Raw genomic sequence first — 23,633 nt, forward strand, 5'->3', positions numbered from 1 at the left:
CTGATGTTATGAGTTATTCTGAAAATTAAAATCACAATTTTTATATCTAGCTAGAGCTCATAGTTTGTTCTTGCCCTTTTCCAAAACATATTCGTCAAAAACTCATGATCTACTCTTATGCTTAATGAATAAATATGAAATGGTTCAGAGGAAAGTGAGCTATTAAAATTTAATTTATTCTAATTTTCTCCAGTGTTGATTTACTTTTAAAAATAGATGTTATTTCTCTGAAATAAATCAAATTAAAGTAGCATTTTCAATTTGCTTTTTAAATGATAAAGAATGTTATTCCACAGCTTTCGCTATCATTAAGTCTTAGAGAGTAGTTAACCTCATTAAATCTCAAATTTTCAGATTGAAAAAATGGTAAAATGCAACTTCTTATGCAGCAGCATTGATTTATACCCCTTGCCTTCACTGCAGAAGCATAAGGGGAATTCTGTCCAGCAAGCATTCTCAACAGACTCTTTTTTTTATTCTTAAATTCTTTTATTGGTACATTTTAGGTATACAATACATTTACATTCATCATTGGGAACTTGGACCTTTACATGATGTATCTTGCTTCTTATTTTTCCCCCTTCCCCTGCCCTCCCTTCAACCCCTCCACCCTTCCCTATTTACAAAGACTTTGTTTCCATTTTTTCTTTTTCTCATATTTTTTCCTTTCCCTTCTTTCCTTTCCCCTACCCTCCCACTTCCCCTATTCCTTTGGACCTTTTCTTCCTACTTAACGTTATCAATTTTTCATTTATGTCTTTATTTACACTTTCAGTTTCTCACACCAGAGAAACTGTTCCATATTTACACTTGTGTCCCATTTATTTCACTTAAGAGGATGGCTTCAATGTGCTCCTACTTAGCTATAAATGTCTCTAGTTTCTTATTCTTTATGGCTGAGTAGTACTCCATTTTATAAAAAAAAAAACAAACACATCTTCTTTATCCAGTCTCCAGTTGATGGGCACTTGGGCTGTTTCCAACTTTTAGCTATTACAAACTGTGCTGCTATAAACATGGGTGCACATATATCACTGTGGTATGATTCTTTTCATTCTTTTGGGAAGATACCCAGCAGAGGAATAGTTGGGTCAAATGGGACCTCTAATTCTAATTTTTTGAGGTATCTCCATATTGATTTCCACAGTGGTTGCACCAGTCTGCACTCCCATCAACAATGGAGAAGGGTTCCTTTCTCTCCACAACCCTGCCAACGTTTGCTATTGGTTAATTTCTTGATAGCAGCCATTCTTTCTGGGGTGAGAAGGAATCTCAGTGTTGTTTTTATCTACATCTCTCAATGATCAGTGATGTTGAACATTTTTTCTTATGTTTATTTGCTGCTTTTACTTCTTTGTCTGAGAAATATCTGCTCATTTCAGACGCCCATTTTTGAATTGGGTCTTTAAATTTGGAGGTCTGACTTTTTAAAGTTCTTTATATATTCTAGATAGTATCCTTTGTCTGAGGAACAGCTGATAAAAATTGTTTTCCACATTCTAGGTTGTCTCTTAGCTCTGTTGGTGGTTTCTCTTTCAGTGCAGAAGCTTTTTAATGAGATGAGATCCCAGTTATGGATTCTTTGTGCTAGTTCCTGTGCTGCTAAGATTTTGTTCATGAAGTCTTTCTTTGCCTATGCCAAAGTCTTCAAGGGTTCTACCTAACTTATCTTCCAGCAAGTTTAGTGTTAACAGATTATTTTTTTAAAAATTTATTTCAATGTAATACAAGTAAGATATTAATAAATAAAATATTTTTAAAAACAGGCTTCTTACTTCTATGAAAAAACAAAGCCAAATTTCATAGCAAATTAAAGAATAGCATTAGTTAATACATTGTATACCATAATCTTAAAAGAGTGGCCAAAATGTTAGAGTACAAGTCATAGACAAAAGAGACTCTTACAAAAAAGAAACAGATAATAGCACAAAACTTTCTTTTCAATAAATTAAGATGACCAGGCAGTATAAATGAAACTAATTAGCACATATACTGAAATATTTTTGAAATCATGGAATATACAATTTGGGAAATTATTAAAACTTCTCCTTACTTCCTATTTCTCTATCTTCTTTCATTTCATGTTTTCTTTAACATTTAATAGAAACTACATAACATAATTTTTTGCTGTCTTTTAAATAAAATAGCCACTGCAGAAACTTACATAGATTAGAAGGAAAATAGACAGTTAAGGAGGGCCCAGTCTTGTGCGATATTTTCTCAGAGCATGAAAGTCAGAGTTCAGCTGGGGAAAAGGGTTCAGATTGCAAGAGTAAGTGGATGTTAAAATTCAGGCCTTTGGGTAAATAATCGGATACTAGGACCACCAATATTTCAAAGGTGCTATTCTTAATGACGTCTTTTGAGTTTATTTTTTTGTTTTTCTTTCTAATGTGCCACCAGTCTAGGGAATGCAAGCAAGAACAAGGAAGATATTTCTGTTGGAGATCTTCATTATATTATTATGCTTTATGAACTTGTTACTCAAAATATGGATCAGTCCGACAGGTAGACTCTGAGAGTTTGTGAAAAATGAAAAGTCCTGGACCGACCCTAAATCTAGTGAAAGAGAATCGTCATTTCAATAAAGTTCCCAATTGAACTTTTTTCTCAAATAATGTTTATTGTACATATTAAAGGTGTACAATATGATGTTATATAATACATCAGATAATAAAGTAGTTACCACGTTGAAGCAAATGATCATTTCATTCATCTCACATTTTTTGTCAGTTTTGGTTTGTAGCAAAAACAACTAATAATATCTACCCATTTGGCAAAAGTCCCATATATATATATATAATTTTTTTTTACTATAGGCCTCATGTTGTACATTCTATATCTAGATTTTTTTCACCCTATATATCTGATACTTTGAAGTATCAAGTGTGTAAACCTGGTACATATTTGAGTATACCACTGACAATCACTATTGTATTCTCTATCACTATATATTTTAACTTTGTTTTTTCAGATTCCACATGTAAGAGAGATAATGCAGGCCTTGACTTTCTGTTCATGGTTTATATGCCTTTTCGTTTAGCGTAATGTTCTCTAGGTTCATCTACATTGGGGAAAATACCAAGATCTATTTTTAAAGGCTGAATGCTATTCCACTGAGCATATGGACCAATTTCTTTATTTTTTCATATGTGAAACTTTGTTTCCATGTCTTGATCTTGAGGAATAATGCTGCAATGAAAATAGGAGTGCAAATATATTTACAAGGTTATGATTTTATTTCTTTTTGCTATTTCCCAGAAGGAAAGTTATTGGGTCATATATTAGTTCTATTTTTAATTAATTCAGCAACCTTCACACTGTATTCCTTAATGGATATATATGGTTACATTCCCACTAAATGTGTACAATGGCTCCTTTTTATCCTTTGCCAATACTTGTTATCTCTTATCTTTTTTGATAACAGTTATCTTAGTCTATAGGAAGTGATAACTCATAATGGCTTGACTTACCTTTTCCTGATGATTACTGATGTTGAGCACTTTGTTCTGCCTGTTGTCCATTTTTGTGTTATCTTTGGAGAAGTGTGGATCTGGACCCTCTGCTAATTTTTCAAATGAGTTGTATGACTTTTATCAATTTTTTCCCATAAATTTTGAGGATTAACCTTTATCAAATATATGGCTTGCCAATATTTTTGTAATGAATTTTCTTCCAGTTTCACTTTGTTGCTTGCTTTCTTTGCTGTACAAAAAGGTTCTTAGTTTGATGTAATCCCATTTACTTTTACTCTTGTAGCCTGAGTTTCCAACATGATACCCAAAAAGCCATGGCCAAGGCCAATGCCTAGGAATTTATTCCCTATGTTTGTTTCTAGTGGTTTTACATTTTTAGGTCTTTCATGTAGGCCTTTTATCCATTTTGAGTTGATTATTATGTATGATGTATGGAAATACGTAGACTGTCAGTTTTCCAGCACTATATATTAAATGAACATTGCCTATTATTTCTTCTTCATTCCCTTATGGAAAAGTAGTTGACTGAATATGTTGAGATTTATTTCTGATTTCTCTACCACCCTAGCTGGTCTATTCATGTCTTTTTAAGCCAGTGAATGAGTTTTCAAGTTTAGAAGCATTATTCTAGGGTATGTCCCTCCTTTGCAAGCCACTCTTCTTATTTCCTGGAGATAATCAGGATCTGAAATATTTATGAAACTGAAGTAAAAACCAAATAAAAACACACAATACCAACTTATTATCTTAGATATTCAAATGTGATATACAGTTCTGCAGACTACATTTTTATGATTATGATGTTCAGTTATTCTCTCAAGATAGTGAGGTTACATAAGCAGCCAGATGATTATCATTTGAAAGTAGGTTTGCCCATTATGGAGTTCAGACCAGAAAAGATACATGCATCAGCTAAGAGTGCAGGTGCATTGCACACTCTAGGAAAAAGTAACTCCTGAGGGAAATATTTGAAACCTCCTAGCTGCAACATTCTGCTCTTATCTCCATAAACGAAAGCAAGAAACAATACACTGGAAATGCTCCTTCTAGGGACAAAGTTTCAAGGATTTTCCCTTTCTATGCCTTATAAAGTCATTTATTTTCTTGCTTTTCTTTACCCATTTATTTTTTTGTTAAGTAATAATATACTAATTCCAAATTTTGCTTATCTATGACTCTTGCTGTTTCTCCATGAGACTGAGCAAATCTACTTTGTGGTAATTAAAATCCATGAAGGATGGTATTCTGTCCTTTAATGCATAATTTTTGGAAAAGCTTCACTCAACCTTCTGAATACTTGCTAAATATTCCAGGGCCAGAATAACATATGTTGCTCCACCATATCAGTGGTGTCTGACTTCATTAGAGAAGCTCATATGCTAATTTTTAAAAGATACTCCAGATAAACATAAGGAAAGTATATTTTCCTTCAAAAGTTAAGTGACAATAACAGATCCCCATGAAACCCAATGACATTGAGACATCCAAAAATCTTTCAAAATTAGATGTATCCTGACTAATTGCATCAGAATTTCAGGGGTTAAGTCCTGAGTATTTGTGTCTTTTAATATTTCCCAAGATATTCTGGTATCTAGCAGCATAAAGAACATTATTCAGAGTACAGATAAAGATTGATTTCTAAAATATAAAACTCAGTACTAGCATTCCTTTAGTATAGCATTTCTGTAAATTATTAAAATGACCTCTGAAGCTTTACTGGTCAGATACCAGTTGCAAAAGAAAACTGAACAACTTGATTTAGTTTTTAAGAATGTTTTTTTCTATCAGTTCAAAATCTTTTAACATAATTTTAAAAAATTAAATTCAAACAATAATCCAAGTCATCTAACTAGAAACACTATTCATTATATCCCCCTTTTTTTTTTTTTGTACCAGGGATCAAACTCAGGTCCTTGCACTTGCAAGGCAGGCGGTGTAACCACTGAGCAAAATCCCTGGCCCTCCCATATCTTTTAATATTTGGTTGTCTGGAATGTAGTGGATGGAAAAGTAATTTTCTCCTCTATTCATCATGTGTTCTTCAGTAGGACTGTCTGTAGCAAAGGTAAAATCCCTAAGGGAAAAACAGAAGTGTACAAACAGTATGCTTCCCTGCACATAAAGATAGACAAATGTCAAATCTCAAGAGTTGATATCAAAGTGTTGTCTTAGACTGCAGGTTTAAATTGCTTCTTTCTAAAACATAGGAAAAGGGGATGAGGAAGGACTCAAGTAGGAGAGATTTCCAGTAAATGCACCATAAAACAGAAGTTATGCAGATTTAAATTAGTACTTTCTCTAGCTGATAAATGCTAGTGATATAACCATCCCTCTCTTCCTGCTACAAAAAGGAGATATCCTTACAAAATGAAAATGTCTTTGTTAATACAAATTTCTCCCACAAAAGGGCAACCTCTAGCACTGTTTTTGAAACTGCTGCTATGTGTGACAGTTCTCAAGATAATCCACTAAAAATAATCCTTATGCAGGAAATCCATATTTGAGGTGACAGATTCTGGACTCCTACATTCATAATTTGGGTTATGTTTGCTAAACTCCATCAGTAACTAAAAGCAGAATCTATATTTGTGATGATGTTTTAAATATTTTATTCTCTTTGCTAATTCTACATAAACATCAACGCTATTTATGTATTTTATTAAAAATAGTTACACTAAATTTTCTTAAAATGATGTGTGATTTAAAAATGCTTTATTTTCCTAGTTACAAATTATTTGGAGCGGTTCCTAGTTGTACAGTACAGAATCACTGAACAAATATTTGACATTTAGTGATATATAAGTAATTTTATATATATTAGTAAAGTTTTTAAAAGAACTTCTTATATGTAAATTTAAGCAACTACTCAAAATCTTTATCTGCACAGTGATTGCCGTGCACTCTTTTTTCAAGTCTGACATATGAGAAATTCTGATTGTACATTATCAATCAGTGATCAGAAGCTAAAAATATCTCCAGAAAGTTGTTTTGTCTTGTTTGTTTTTTGCCAGGGGTATGGTGGATACATTGCATCAATGATCTTAAAGTCAGATGAAAAGCTTTTTAAATGTGGATCAGTGGTTGCACCCATCACAGACATGAAGTTGTATGGTGAGTATGTCCTACAAACTGACCTAATACAAGTTATTGATTTGTAGAAAACAAAATCCCGATGAAGAAAAGCTCAACTGAGCTCATTTATCGTGTGTTATTAAAGCCTGTTTTGAATTATCGCTGCTGATTCAATTGCTCTCACTCGAGCCTGATAATGAAATTTGAAATGTAGAAATAAATAATAAAATGTACTGTGTTTTAAGTTTAGTTTGAATTTCTGTTCTCTTGGTCCACAGCTTCTGCTTTCTCTGAAAGATACCTTGGCATGCCAACCAAGGAAGAAAGCACTTACCAGGTAACTAATTTAAAAATGACAAAGAAGAGCACTTTTATGAAGTCAAATTGCTTTTTGAGATAGGTCTTTAGATACAAATATTTGTGTTTGTCTTTATAGGCATCCAGTGTGCTGCATAATATACATGGCTTAAAAGAAGAAAATATATTAATAATTCATGGAACTGCTGACAGTAAGTTTTTTATTTGCTGCTGCTATTTGATGAGATCTGACCTTTTATACAAGGATACATTTTAGGACTGCAAATGGGGATCCCTGTACAGCTGCTGAAGAAGAGGGCAGAAAGTGGCCCAAAGAACCAGATGGATGATAGGAAGTAGGAAGAAAAAATTCAGGGCTGAGGGGAAATGATCATCTTCAAATGGCATCATCCACTAAGATTTTCCCTGTGATAATGAGAATAGCCTACCTGTGCTGTTGAACATAACACTCCTGGTCCTTTTTTAACCATACTGTGTTTAATGTGACTGAGGAACAGAATGTTTATCAGTATTTAGTGACCATGGCTGTAGAGCTATTCAATACACCTAAACTGGAAACCCACTTGCAAAACAAAGTCAGCAAAAACATCCAAGTATCAAACTGAAATTCTGGTGAGGTTACTCCCTTAAATAAAATTAAAGTGAAATTTTTTTTCAAGTCATATTCATATCATCTATCATTTTTCATTACTTTACACGTGGGAGATGGACATGATTGATATTACTAGTAATAAATAACTACACTCACATAAACCTTTTAGGGCTCAAAGAATGTACATTTTCATTATCCTATGTGATACCTTACAATAGAAGATTGAGCATTTATAGTCATGGTTGAAAAAATCAATTTCAAGAAAGACATTTATCCAGGGCTACTTGGCAAGTGAACTGAAAGAGTCCCATAATAATGTAAGCTGTTAACAAAAGAAAAAACTGGGAGAGGTATATGCAGAAACTATTTGTAGTCTCTTGGGAAATTTTCTGAAAATTGAAAACTGTTATAAATGAAAACTCTTTATAAAAATATTTAATTACAACAATACCAGTTTAGGGTAAAACATGATGAAAGATGACAGTGCTTTTGAAGGAAATTAGAATTCTCTCTTAAACTGTTAAGACCTTACATATATACAGAATTAGTACTTAATAATTCTGTGTCAGAAAATAGGATTATTTGTTCTGCACAAAAATACTGTACAGTAGATATTACTATATTCTTATTTATTACTCTTTTCTTATTTATCAGATTGGAGAAGTAAATAGTAGAAAAAGCACCTAATTGTTAGTAGAAGGAGGTTTTAGTGCAGGTACTGAAGTTCTTATTCATTGCACACTGCAGCTCAGTCATGTGAATCAGTTATACTGAAAGGTAAATTATTTTGCCTCTTGCCACCACCCTACACTATATTAGCATTCTTTCAACTTACAAGACAGTAAAGCCATATTAAGGTACACCATATTGATCCTGACTCACTCCTGGGCCTGGTGTTTCACCTACCTGAGAAAATAGAGAAATTGAAGCCTGTTTCCTTCAGAGGAATCGAACTGCACATATGCACAAGCAAGCAGACACACATGCAAACACACACAACCTACAGGGGCTTTTGGGTTACAATGACATTATAATTCTACCCTTATTATCTTTAAAAATTATGAATCAATTCACACAGCCAATGAGCTTAATGTCCATATTTGGTCCTAGGCAGGAGACAAATGGAAAATGCCAATAAACTGTACTCCAGAAATGAAGCAGAAAAATATTCAAATGGAAAATTTATTTGTACATTTTTTGGAAGGGGTAGGGGGCAGTTCAGATAGAGTCTTGCTGTGTAGTTCTGGCTGATTTTGAATTTATTATGTAGCCCAGGATGGCCTTGAACTGGCTATAATTCTCTGGCCTCAGTCTCCTGAGTGCTGAGATACAAGCATGCACTACCATGCCCAGTTTGTACATTCATCTTTTTAGCTGTAATTATATGAAGAAATTATAGGTTATTTTTAATCTCCTTTTCCTACAATAAACAAATGTGCTGTATCAGGGATTATTTTATCTCACTCATTGGTCTATTAATTAGCATTCCTATTATCTTACATTTATTAAGCAATTTGTACTTATTTAAAGTTAGTATGATAATTTTCCCATTAAGTGTAATAGGAAGATTTTGAAAAATATCTTGGGCATATTTTAAAAATATTTAAATGATCATTTGGAATTTTTTATCTTCTGCTATGTAATATGATTATTTGGTATCATGGAACTAGAATATTAAAGAAGCTTAAATTATTAATAAGGCTGCTCTGATTTTGCAAAGAGAGTTACAAAATGCTGGCCTAGAAGTTAATTACAGAAATTCAAAGATGAGCACAGTACAGAAAGAAAGAGTCCAGGTGGCATCTGAACAAACTGCTGTGCACACAGAAATCTGAATAACTGGTCCAAGTTTCCACACTAGGTCAGCCAACACTTCTACCAAACTCAGAGCTACTCTGCTGCCTATTTCAGTTCTTGGACTTTATATTAAAGCAGAAGGAAGAGAGAAGGAAACAAGAGTAACCAGTATGTTCTACATTAAATATTTAGCCCTTGAGTAATGAGATGTGTACTCTATTTTTCCAACATGAGCCATTCCGTTCTAATTTAATGTAATAAAGCAGAATGCTGGTATCTAACTGAGACTGGGCCTTAGTAATCCTCATAAAGGAATAGAAATCAGTTTTGTTGTATTAATAATCACATAACACATCCATTATGTTAAAAAATTTATAAGATGCAAAATATGCAAACAATTACACATAATAACTGATATCCAATAAACTACATTTGAAAACCATCCTCTGAGATGTAAGCCTTAGTTATAACTCCAGTGGAATTGGTTTATTTTTCATAATGTGAAACTAAAATTTTACTATTATATCTAACAGCTTTCAAGTTAAAATCAAATTAGTCTTTTAATGTACAATATATGTAAAATACTTCCTCTTTGAAAAAATAATGTGAAGAATTTTGGATTCTAATAAATGTATTTTCTTCAAATGTCATAATTTAATTTCTTACAGTGAAAGTTCATTTCCAGCATTCAGCAGAATTAATCAAACATCTAATAAAAGCTGGAGTAAATTATACAATGCAGGTAAGCCTCTTTCTAAAAATCAGCTTTCTGTCACTATGACAAATACCTGAGACAATAACCTTGGAAAAAAAGGTTTATTTTAGCTCAGAGTTGAGGATTTCCAGTCCTTGATCAGTTTGTCTCTTGCTTTGGGATGGGAGCGAGGTAGCAGAGCCCTTCGTGGTGAAACATGAAGGAAGACTGAAACAGAACATGCTAGGAGCCAGGGAGCAATGACAGTTGGGAAACAGCCAGGCTCCCACAATCAAGAGAAGGCCCGGGTGACCTATGGACCTTGCAGTAGGCCTCACCTCTTGACTAGTGCCACCTCCTCATAGTGTCATCCTGGGGACCATAACTTTAAAACATAGGCCCTGGCAAAGTATTCATATGTAAACTGTAGGTATCAAACGTCTTTTTCTACCTTCCCTTTTTAGTTGTAAGATATAGACCACAATTTCATCATTATTCTGTGAAGCAATTTTCTAGTGTGCTCTTCAGGTAAAAAGATTGTGTTATCGGTTCCTAATTACACTGAGAATGTGGAACAGCTTATGCTTTGCAAGTGAATTTCATACACCTTTCTTTTTCTTTGTAGACTTTTATTCTTACTATGAATATTGAATTCTTTTTGTCTTTTTTGTGATATCTGTCACTCATAAAAAATTGGAGAGAAACACATGTTTGGGGGAAATATTAAAAGAAAAAAGAGGATAAAGTGCCATTTACATTACCATTTATATCTGTGTATTCATACACTCAATAAATACTTATCAAGGATTTACTTTATAGAGGTCACTGTGCTAGAATGTTAATAAGAATACAATCAAAAACTATCAACCTAGGCTGGGGATTTAGTTCAGTGGCACCATGGCTGCCTCTCAAGCGCAAGGTTCTGAGTTTAATCCCTGGTACCAAAAAAAAAAAAAAATCAACCTGATGGAGGAGCCACAGAAGAAAAAATGTAATTCTGTTTTCTAGCATTTGCAAGAACAAATTGTGTTAACTTTCTGTTGTTGTGATGAGATAATTTATAAAGGGGAAAAATGTATCGTGTCTCATGGTTTCAAAGTTTTGATCTGTGGTCACTTGGCCCAATCACTTTGGCCCTGTGACAGCATTGTATATTTTGATGAAAGCTCCCTTTTATGGTAGCTGAAAAACAAAGAGAGAGGTAGAAAGGGGTCCAATGTCCTCATCAAAGGGCGCACACACTGCTCTCACTAGATCCTACCTCCTAAATCTTCTACCATCTTCCTCTAGCTCCATATTCTTGGGGCCAAGCATTTAACTCATAGGCGTTTGGAGAACTTTTAATATTCAAACCATAGTATTTTGCCCCTGGCTTCCAATGAGTCATATCCATCTCGTAATGCAAAATACATTCAATCCTTCTTCGAGAGCCACAAAAACATTAAAAGTTCCAGTATTGGTGAAAAGTCCATGTCCTGTCTCCTCTGAGATGCAATGCAAACTCAGTTGTAAACTCTTATAAAAGTAAAAAACATGAAGTTATATACTTCCAATTTACAGCAGTGGGAGAGGATAAATATTCTCATTTATAAAGGAAGAATCAGACCATAACAAGACCAAAATGCATCAAAGTATACATTAAATAGTGTAGCTTCATGTCCAGAGCACTTGGGGGAAAGATGTGAGTTCCAAAGGACTTGAGCAGACTGGCACCTACAGGTGGGTTGGTAGCAGACCGCATACCACTCGCTTGGGCTGGTTCTGTTCAGTACCTGCAGCTTGCCTGAGTAATCATTTCATACCTTCCAAGCAGCTCTCATTTCCTAGAATCTCCATTGCAATTTCAGCTTCATTCATAGTTCTATGCATCAACAGTCCAAAATTGCTTATAGGGACTCTGACCCTGCCTCATACTTCCTGGCTTCCCAGGAATTCCTTTGAAATGCCATTGGAAGCTTCCATGAATCCATAATGCTTGCATTCTGTATGCCTGACAAAACCACCATCGTCTGGACCACGACAGGTCTCCCAATATAACTGGACCCATTTAAGTCACAGCTGTAGCAGCCTTTGAGTTTATTCAAAACTCAACATGGAGAATGAATCCCAGGGAATATTCCCAAGGAGGTCTTTGAAGAGCTCAGCGCCCTGGGTGCTCTTTACAAACAAAAGCCTTTGAGATGAGCTTACAATTTTATAACTTATGGCCTGAGATGGATGAGGTCTTTCTGGTTTCTGAGATACCCTCAGAAGGTAGAAGAATCCGACCTTCTCATGGAGACAGGAGATAAAAGTGCTACCTATTTAGAAGTTTACATTTCAAATAGATGGTTGCCATGTGCTTAAGAAATACATGGTCTGGGTTATGAACCTGGCAAAAACATACAGAAATGTCAAAGGAGCAGAGAAATTCTATAAATTGAAAGTTTTCTAAAATAAAATACTCTAGGAAATGGAGGTCAAAATACTATCTATAGTCAGGAAAAAACTGTCCACAGTTTAGCCAAAGAGAGAACAATGTTAAGGCCATTTAAGCCAACATGAATATGGAAAAATCTACTGTTTTTGAACAACAGATCTGAATTTAAAAACAAAAGGCACTATTTTGTCTCAAATATTGATTTATATTATTATAATCTTTTGAAAAGTTTAGTTTAAAGAACTCAGGAGTTAATTAGGTCAGTTGGTTTTGGTTAGATATTACTTTTCCTGCAGTTATTTACTTTTACCTGTACTAGGGATCAAACCAAGGGCCTTGAATTATGCTAAGTGCTCTACACTGAGCTAAATTCCCAGCCTCTAGTTTGATGTTATTTTGTAAAGTTCCTCAGCTATATGGCTAAAAGCATGGATGTTAAGGGATAACAGCTGCTTTGGTAATTTGAAATTGTTCTTCCTCTGAATGTCTTAGGTATACCCAGATGAAGGTCATATTGTGTCAGACAAGAGCAAGTATCATCTCTACAGCACAATCCTCAGATTCTTCAGTGACTGTTTAAAGGAACAAATAGCTGTGTTACCACAGGAACCAGAAGAAGATGAATAATGGACCCTATTTATACAGAACTGAAGAAGATCTTGAGGCTCAATGAAATGTAACCAAGAGACTGTCATATCGTAGATGCTCCAGATTTCAAAGGCAGCTTAAGGAGATGACACTGAAACAGCACACTCAGAGACAATGAATGAGAATTTGAAGAGTAAAGTGCAAGCCTACTGTGTTGCCAAGGGTGCAGAATCTGTTTCTTTGTAAAAGGAAGGCCAAAGGGAGGTTTCAGGGGAGAAATTAGTTTCACATTAAAGTAGGAGTAGTGCATGTTTTCTTCTGTTATCCCCATTTGTTCTGTAACTAGTTGCCCTCATTTTAATTTCAATGGCCAGCATTACCTTTGCATACAATGCACAACTTATTGTCAGTAATACAGTCCCTGATCTTTGATGGCTGAGCTGCATTCTAACACTACTGTACCTTTACAATAAGTGCAATTCTTTCATTGTCTATTATTATGCTTAAGAAAGTATTCAGTTAATAAAATACAGTATTTTATGTAATTTCTGTTTTTAAAAAGGTATTATTGAGTCGAAGGACTTGTAGAAATATGGATTTCAGTACCTTCCAAAGTTAAGCCAATTATCAATAGATACAAAGTCTTTAAACCAACACACGAGTGTATGTCCACAATATATATATACACGCACGTGTGCATATACAGTCATTGAATCTATCTTACATGTTATTCATGCTATAAAGGGTAAACTATTGATGAATTAGAAAAGATGCTGTTTTACAGATTATAATGGATGCTTTGTTTAATGAGCCAAATATGATGAAACCTTTTTTTCCAATTCAAATTCTAGCTGTTGTTTTCCTATAAATGCTTGGGTTGTGTTTGGTATTGTTTTTAGTGGTTAATAGTTTTCTAGTTGCAATTTAATTTTTTGAATATGATACCTTGTCACATGTAAATTAGATACTTAAATATTAAATTATAGTTTCGATAAAGAAATTTTGTTAACAATGCAATGCCACTGAGTGCTATTTTGCTCATTTGGTGGAGAAGTCTTTTTTTAAAAAGAAAAAAAAAAACACTTGGTCCTTTTGCTTTTATCTTTCAATGAATAATCAATTTTAATTATAATTGTAAAAGCAAAGATCTGGATTATTTAATTTCCAAGTTTCTATTCCAGGCCTGCCCAATTCATTGTTCCTGGTTAATTTAAATCTTTCTGGTGAGAACTACTTTTTATTAATTGGCCAAAATGTTCACAAATAATAGTGTTTGCTATATAATTTGAATCAAAAACACAAAATCCATCAATTCCTGTGCAGTGTTGATTTGTAGCAGTAACTGAAGAGTGTAAAATAAATTTGACTATATAGACTCAATTTAAGCCATGAGAATATTCACTAGGTGACTAAAATCAGAGTATGTTTGCACATCACATAAGGGATCTTTCAGAAGGTGTCCAAAAGTTTATAACTAAGATTTGAAGTTCAGAAAAATCCATGTGATACATTCTGTTTTCATGGCTTTAAAAAAATAGTTCAAAGGGAAGACTGGATTATCATGACATCACAATACCAGGAGGAGAAATTAAAATGTCAAGGAATTGCTAAAATACCCTCCTGTTTTGGCAAAGGATTGACCCAAAATTCTGGGTGTTTGGAAACATGACTTGCTGAGAAAGTCTCCACTTATCTTCTGGATGCTTTGGTATCGTATCTTCACTGCTGCATTCGATTCAATTTAAAATGGGAAAGTCTCCCTCTTCTGAAAGACCCACTTTAGGTCTTTTTCAATAATAGTGAACACATTTTTTTAACAAAATAAGTTATACTGTTTAAAAGGAAGCTTTTGCCTATTTTATTAAGATAGAAATTTCTTTTTAGGCTGATTTGAAGTCCAACTGAAGCTTTTTAATCAATATTTTAAACTTCAACCAGTAGAGTTTTTATGATGCAAATAATTATGTTGTCTGAAAGTTGTGCTTTTATTGAATGTCTATTTGAGTAACACTTAAAAAGTATTTACCTTTCACTGTTCATTTCTCTTGTTTTATTATCAATGTTTATCTATTTTTCAGTTAATTTAATACAATTTATAATGTGAAAGATACTTGTGTGGGACCCACTTTCACCTTGGCGTTTAAATAGATCTCAAATGGAAATTTATTGTTGAGTTGGAAGGTTGACAATGTTCACCTGTGTGACTCTGAGTTTTAATAACTGGGCAATTTTTGATAAAGGAAATACAACACGTATAGGCTTACTGATCATCCAGTAAGCCCTGGATTCAATCTCGACTCCTCAACAAAAACAAACTAAAAAAAAAAATTAAAAGAATCATGCAACTAGATTTTTACCTTATAAATTTTCCCTAGAAACAATGCCATACTTTCAAACATATTTATGCATTCTGATTGTTTCCTAACACTACAAAAGCAAGCTTTTTGAAGTGTTTTTTTTCTTAAAAACACCAAGAAAAAGTAGCTATTAAAGAATAAAAAAGTAAGTAGTATTAACTGATTTAGTGACATAAACACAAATCTTTGGAAGGTATTTTGAAAGAGAAGGGTGTTTGTTTTGTTTCACTTTGCTTCCATCAAGATCACCAACCCAACACTCAGATATTAAGGAAGCTATACTGATTTGTTGAGTTTCCTTGAAGAACTAAAGGAAGGTGATATTCTTCAAAACATGAATCTCATCTCACCTGGAGAATCATTTTTACTCCGGTTTAGTGTAGCTATTACCATTTTGGGACTTGCAGGCATCAGCTACAGATCAATTATAATGAACTGATTTAAGCATTGGTCCGCACCTTACAGAGAATTATTTAAGCCATTGATTCTCAAATGATGGGCTTCACGATGGAGTCATCTGGAAATGAATTGCTCACAAGTCATTAGGGTCACTAAGATCATAAGGCTTCTAAAAGAATCCTGTATGAAGTACAGTACCTTTCATCCTTCTTCATGTGCTCTGACTACCTTCATATCTTGCAGGGGCCAGAATTGCATAAATGTAATCTACTATCTTAACTGTGCTCTCTAACATTCACTTTGAACTTTGAGGATTCTCTGATACTACTGCTGGCTATCTGCTAAAGCCAATAAACTCATCCTTACACACTACAAACCTGTACGAGTGTGCTAATGCCCTACTGAAACCCAAATAATGGAAGACTGAAACAGTTTACTATAAGCTCTCTTTCAGATGTTATACATGGTCCTTGGAAGATTTCCTAGGCCTTAGCTGCCCACAGCTCCATTCCCTTCTTTTTCTCTCTTCTCCTTTTCACTCTTCCACATCTCTACTCCTATTTATTAGGATCAAGCTCCAAAATAAAGTACATATGTACTAGCTGTTGACTCAGGTTCTGCTTTCTAGAGAAAGTTTCTTGTAAGAGGTTATCACTGTAAGTATTATAGAGAAAAAAGAAATAAAATGAAAAGAAAAATGTATCTTCTTTTCAGGTTTGAATATGCTATCCACCTAAAATTTACCGGACTCTTACTAAGTAAGTGCTAAGCTTATGCCAAGTACTCTACATGCTTTATCAAACTGAATCTTCTTAGCATGTCTTGAAATAGTATTATTATTCTGATTTAATATGCAAGGAAATTGAGTCTTAAAAAATTATCAAACTTGTACAAATTTACATAAATAAGAAGTAAATAGACTAAAACACATTTCCAGGAAACTTTGAAGTCCATATTCTCACTTACTGTGCTATATTACCACTGAAGTAAGGAAAAATTTAACTCATGCTCATTCTACCTAAGAAAGAATTCTAAATATTTAGCCATCTATTTCCAGATATTTGTGAAAATGATTTCACAGCAATAATACTAAAAAGTAAAGGATAGACTCATAGCAGTGTATTTGAAATTGTAGTATATTTGAAGTTATACGAGTGAATTCCCTAATGTTAAGTGATCATGCAATGTTAAAACATGTTTCTTTTTCTGCTGGAAATATCTAAGAATTATTCTTGTTTTTTTGGTACTGGGGATTGAACTCCGGTCCTCGAGCTTGCGCAGCAGGTGGAGAAACCACTGAGCTAAATCCCTGGCTCTAATTATTCTTATCTATGAAGTTTTGCTCAGAGACCATAGACTGTATTCCTGGGAAATAATTACTATATTTTCTTGTTCAGGATTATGATAGGAACACTATAAAATCATTCCAGAAGTTATCTCTATATCACAGAAGTATTTTGTTAATCAAAATACCTGGACTTATAAATATAAAATTCTCATGCATTTTTTAAATGCTACACATCCAGACAGCACATTGCTACTTTGAGAGTCATAGCAGGTGCCTACAATTCTATTTGCAATCTAAGTTAAAATTGCATTGCCTCCCACTTTTCTACCACTATAGGAAATAGATTTGGTTAACAACTAATCCAATCTGCTAACAACAATTTTATTTCATTTGGTACTATTCCAGCAAAGGTTAGGAAACAGTCTTTGAGTTAAAAAAAATCCTTTTAGTTTTCTCCCATCAAAGACAAGGCAACTAGGTTTTAAAGGGAAACAAGTCACATTAAAGTACAATTTTGATTATTCTTCTTTCAGACTTCCAGTTAAGATTGTGCTGGTCTGATATAAGCATCACAGACTTTTGACACAGCAGTTCAGTTAATATGAAAGTCTTTGTGCTGATTGCCATAACCCGTTCATATCTGCCCAACACAGCACCTGCTTAACTAGGTATCCATGAAATGAATGAAGATTGCGAATGAAGAATTCCATCCTACCAGTAACATCATAGAAGCAGAACTTAACTTTTTTCCCCTTAAGCTTTTTATCATGTCACCACAACTAATCCTCAAACCAAACATATGAATAGAGAAACATGTATTGCTTCTGACAAAGAAATCAAGATTGAGAGGGGTTAAAAAGTTTCCCATCAATGTCACACAATGTGTAACTGTTGGACCTAGAATTTGAAGTTAGACTGTAATGACCTCCAAACCCTCACATGCAATAATCTCAAAGTTCATTGTGCACATCTTTACAGTGGATTAAACTTTCGAGACTCTCGGTGTTTGTTCAGAGATATCACTGGGTATGCTTTTGACTGTGAGTAACAGAATCCAACATTTCAAAGGTCTCAAATACTGGTTACTTAATAGGTACATGGCCATTATCAGAGAGTTTGTTAGATATTCAGACTCTCAAACACTATTGTGGCTCTCTAGAATCAGTCTGAAGGGTGAGAAGATCTCCAAGTGATTTCTGTGCATATTAATAATGGAGAATCAGTGGTTTAAACAATGACAACATTTATAGACCTCCTCCCACAAGAGAGCTAAAATTGAGTGTTTCTAGGAGTTATTTAACAAATCAGTGATGAAGTACTCTTAGTCTCCTCTCACCATTCTACTTCCTCCACCTTGGTCTTGTGTTTGGCTCCTCGGATATCTTCACATAACTGCAGCTTCCCAGGCAACATCTTCTTTCACTACAATGCCCAAAGATTGGTAATCAAGAGCTGATCTCCTTCTGGCCTATCCTTTTTCAGGAAAGGTAATTTTCCCCCAAAAAAAGACTTAAGTAAAATTTCTTTCATATCCTTTTGTTCAGGGTCTCTTTGCAAGCCCTACTTATCTCAGATGCAGTGGCAACTAAGATGTTATATATCTGATACTCCTTAATAGAGATGAGAAAATTAAGAATGGTAGAATGAATGTAAGATAGAAGCCCGGTGTTTGGCACAGCTGAGACAGGCCAACCCTACTCAGAGCAGCAAGGTTTTTACTGCTGGTATTACACCTGGAGGTTTATCTCAAACTACTGAACTTGGGTGGCTGAGTGTTTTATAGAGTCCCTTTCCTTCAAGGTGTCTCACTTTTCCTCCCAGAAGGCCCAAAACATCTGCTCCACCCTCTGTTCCTGAGAGTCAGTGCACTTTACTAGTTGACATTTTCTGTTTTCACCTGTGATGTTTATCATTGACACATTTTCCAGTGCAAGCAGGTAGTTGTGAAATTTGATTGCTCTGCTAGCAGTCCCAATTTGCAGGCTTTATTTACTCTAACACAATTTATGATGCCTCGATCATCTCCATATGGCTTGAATCAGTAGACACACCATTAATTATTCTGATTGATGGATTGTAGAAGGCTTCTATGGCTGAGAAAAGAAAAGGCCTGACAAAGAAACACAGGTAACATAGCATTCCCATACATATACACTTTTAATGGATATAATTCTCATTACATTTTAACATCTATCCTTTAGGACACCATGTGTGACTTTTAATGATCTGTTTGGTGTAATTGGATTTTGAGCCCTTGGGGAGAACAAATTGTAAATTGCCTTGCCCAGATAAATAAAACACTTTCATTTCAAGGTTGCTTTCAAATAAGGAAATAACACAATGTTTTGTGCCTACTGTGTGCCAGATATTACACAAGATGATACAGCATTAGGAAGCATTTCAACCACTTAATCTAATCAAGGGGTCCAATGGACAAATGGATATTTAGTCTAAATCTTACTCTATTAACTATGATGCTAACTTTGGTTTTTGTAGATGCCCCTTATAAGGTTGTAGAAATTTCTTCCTCTTCCTGTTTTGTTGAGTTCCTGTTTTATAATAAATCAGTGGTGAATTTTATAAAAGTTTTTCTTCATCTTTTGAAATGATAATGGAGTTTACATCTTTAATTTTTTTTCTAGTATTCTGTTAAAAAGTACATAATGGGACTTTCATACATTGAACCAAACTTGCATTCCTGGAATAAGTACTAATTAGAAATTATGTTAAGTATTCTTTATATTTTTCTGGATTCCATTTACTAGTTTTGTTTTTTTCTTTCCTTCAGGGCTAAAGATAGAATTTAGGACTCTGGACATGATAGTCAATGGCTTTACCACTGAGCTACACCAGGCCCATTACTCTTTTTTTGATGTATTTTGTCTGTAGTCAAGGAATTTCATTCCACAGTTGTCTTTTCTTGTGATGTTTTGTTTTATTTTGGAGTCAGAGTAATACTGACCATTTAGAATAAAATGAGTTTGGCAAAGTTTCATGATAAGTGATGAATATTAGAGAAATCAATTGTATTTGTCTACAGTAATAACAAACTATTAATTTTATTGAATGTGAACCAATAAATATAACCACTTTGAATATTCTATAATGACTGATACACACGTAGCACTTCTCCTACCCACTGGAGTACATAGTGATCTTGAGGAGAAGCACATCACATATATTGTGCCTTTGTGTGACACACAAACTAATCACATTTTAATTGGAATGCAGTTTATAATTTTAATAAGACCTAGCAAATTACAGTTATTCAGACTTGGATATTTAGTAGAAATATTTTTGAAAATTAAGATAGCCTGACAGATGTGGTGGTGCAAACCTGGAAATTCAGAGCTCTGGGAGGCTGCAGGAGGAGGGTATAAAGCTCGAGCCAAGCCATGCCTCTTTTGCAAATTCTTTAACTTTGAAGATTCTGCTCCTAGAAGTTCAGAATATCACCTTACTTTTTAATTCTCTTCTATTCCCTTATTAATGTTTGTGGCTATTCATCTAGAGCTATGTCCTTTTTGTAGTAATTTTCCTAGGGCTTTGCAATGGCTTTCTATTCTCCATCTTATTAAAGAGATTTTGGTGTACAGCAGCGTGTCTTATACACCCTGACACTTAATACATATGTGGTAAATAAATGAACAGAAATGACAAGGTACAGTAATGAGTACTCTACTATAACATTTTAGTGACTTCATCATGTTGGAAAAAAGCCCCCGACTCAAATTGTGGATGCTGAAAAGAATGCACTGAGACATGGGATAAAAGGGTCCCGGACAAGACTTTTTCTTTTTCTCTTTGCTTCTGCTGAAGGGAACAAACATGAGGTAACAGCCACAGCCACCACCCCTGCCCTGCCCCATAGAGACAAAGGATGGTGGACTCTCTTATCCCTAACTGAGGAGGAGTCACTGACCTCTTTCTCATTGGCTGGTTGGAGGTTCACAACCTGTCCTGACTGGCTAACTCAGGAGGTGTGAGGGGAATCTGGAGAGGTGCCTGGGGTGATGGTATGAGAGTGGATGTGGAGACACAATGTCATTGGCTCCTGATAATCTATACTTGGTTTGTAGCTGTGTTCCCAAGATTTGCACTGGAACATATTTATTGTAACTTCGTGTGTTCAGGAAGGGCTGTCTAGGGTAGTCTGTAGACCAAGATGGAGACACTTCTGTTTGATAGAAAAGACAGAACTTATTATTTCCCACAATTATATCAACTTCAGTAATATTAAAGAAAATAAGATAAAATATGCAAAAGACAACATAGTTCTTGGGGTATAGTTCTTTACTTTTTAAAAAATACAAAGTGTGAATTTAAGGGATACAATATGATATTATAAGATGCATATATGTAGAAAATGGGCACTATAATAAAACAAATTAACATATCCACCAAATTTTCTTCCCTGTAGTTCAAGCAGCTACAATCTATTCATTTAGCAAAAATCTTCAACATACTATTGGGTTGTATTCCTCAAATTACACATTAGATCTTTCAACTTGTTCATCCTACATATTTATACTTTGACCTACAGTTCCCACTTCTTCTTGCCACTCATTTTTGTCCTTCACACTGACTTTGATAACCACTATTTTTTTCTGTGCTCCTCTATGTTTATTCTATATTTGACCCCTTTTGTTTTACTTCCACATGTAAGTCAAAGCATGCACTCTATTTCTTTTTGTGTCTGGCTCATTTCACTTATTGTGATGCCTTCCAGCTCCATCCATGTATCCATGTTATAGAAAATGAGCAAATTGCTTCCTTTTTTAAAGGCTGAATAATCCATGTGTGTGTGTGCTTGTGTGTGTGCACACAGACATGTACGTGTAATATTTTCTCTATTCTTTGGCCATTGGTGGGCATCTAGATTATTTCCATGTTTGAACTATTGTGAATGATGCTGCAATGAACATATGAGTGCAAATATCTTTACACGATACCAATTTTATTTTATTTGATTAGAAATCTAGAAGAGAGATTTCTGGCTCAAATAATAGCTCCAGTGCCATAAGAGGTGATTTAGGCTCAGTGTGGCAGACTTCTGTTTTAGCTAGCATCACGTGTAGCTGATTGCAGTAGTCGTCTTCTCCTTCTTCTTCTTCTTCTTCTTCTTTTTCTTCTTCCTCTTCTTCTTCTCCTCCTCCTCCTCCTCCTCTCTTCTTTTTTTCTTTTTGTGGTTCTGGGAATTGAAATCAGTACCTTGAGCTTGCGTGGCAGTCACAGTGCCACTGAGGTAAACCTCCAGCCCTGCAGTAGTCTTCTTCACCTGCCCACCTCAAAAACAGGTACCCCATAGTGATGTGGTCCTCATACCTACCGCAGTATTGCACTAGCCTTTCTGAGGCACAGGCTCATAGTGTAATACAGATTGGTGATATTGATGGTTGTAAGTATGATATAGGAGCTTAGGGCTGATAGATCCATAGTGACTCTGCTCAAAGCTGGGCAGAATCCTCTAGCGCCAGATGGTAACTGTGGACAAGTCATCAGGGCCTACCTTATCCCAAGCAAAAGATGTAAGATAGAGTATCAAATTTCAAAATGTAGAGAGGATTGAAGAGTACATGTAGAATTTTCTTGTTAGTATATATTTCCTCATTTTTTGCTTTTTTGTTCTTATTTTTATGATTATGTAGAGTTCTTTAACATTTCAAAATAGCTTTTATAATCAAAAATGTAAAAATATCTATAACACATAAAACAAATATAAGCAAGGGAGCTAAACTCAGTACTAGTATAAATCACTTGACAGTGAAGACTGTAAAAGAAACAGAAAGAATGAGAGAGAGAGAGAGAGAGAGAGAGAGAGAGAGACAAACCTAGAAAATAAATCACAAAATGTCTATAGTAAGATTTTACCTATTATTATCTTGAATAAAAATGGATTAAATTATGGAATTAAAAAGAATGACTGAATGGATAAAATAAAACCCAATGATATGTTGCTGTGAAGAAAAACACTTTACCTCTATGGACACATACAGACTGAAAGTGAGGGTATGCAATATGAAATTCCATCCAAATGGAATCCAAAATTAAGCAGGAGTGGTCATGATTACATGATACAAAATAGACATTAAATTTAAAAAGTAAAAAGAGACAAGGAATATCTTTATATAATGGTGAAAGAGTTCAGCCAAAAGAAATAGCAATTCTAAATATATTGCACCCAATATTGGAGCACACAAATATATATAGCAAATATCAACAGACCTCAAGGGGGAGATAGACTCCAAATCAATAATAGTAAGGAACTTTAACACCTCTTCCAGCACTGAACAGATCATGTAGACAGAAAATCAACAAGGACATGAAAGGGCTAAGCATCAATTTGTTACACAAGAGTATTTCAGAGGCAAGTAATATATAAGGTGTGATTAATAATTACGTTAAACATTAAAATTTTAAATGTTATTACAGTAAAAGATATGTGGCCATTATTCTGTATCAAAATACTCCCCATTTTTTCAAACACAATCCTGCTGAAACAGTTCTGTAAGTCCTTTTTCACGAATTTCTTTAGCTGCTCTATCCTGGCTGCCTTCATGTCCTGTATCAATACAAAATATTTACCTTTTTTGGTCATTCTGACTTTGGGTAAGAGCTAGAACTCACCTGGTG

General features: G+C 34.5%; 1 protein-coding gene across 4 annotated transcripts in view; it reads left to right on the forward strand.

Moving 5' to 3' along the window:
- The window catches only part of Dpp10 (dipeptidyl peptidase like 10), a 1,332,172-nt gene extending 1,316,084 nt beyond the window's left edge, over nucleotides 1–16,088 (forward strand). For all 4 annotated transcript variants that reach the window (XM_004836090.4, XM_004836089.3, XM_087197849.1 and 1 more), the window contains 5 exons: nucleotides 6,488–6,587; nucleotides 6,827–6,885; nucleotides 6,985–7,057; nucleotides 9,924–9,997; nucleotides 12,861–16,088. In XM_004836090.4, the coding sequence (XP_004836147.1) occupies nucleotides 6,488–6,587; nucleotides 6,827–6,885; nucleotides 6,985–7,057; nucleotides 9,924–9,997; nucleotides 12,861–12,995 (441 nt within the window). In that variant the 3' untranslated portion in view covers nucleotides 12,996–16,088. The remainder of the gene's footprint in view (nucleotides 1–6,487; nucleotides 6,588–6,826; nucleotides 6,886–6,984; nucleotides 7,058–9,923; nucleotides 9,998–12,860) is intronic.
- Nucleotides 16,089–23,633: the final 7,545 nt, after the last annotated feature.

The sequence above is a fragment of the Heterocephalus glaber genome, unplaced genomic scaffold (genome assembly GCF_053883595.1).
Source record: "Heterocephalus glaber isolate CG9 unplaced genomic scaffold, H.glaber_assembly_v1.0 deba00000347, whole genome shotgun sequence".
Lineage (NCBI taxonomy): Eukaryota > Metazoa > Chordata > Mammalia > Rodentia > Bathyergidae > Heterocephalus > Heterocephalus glaber.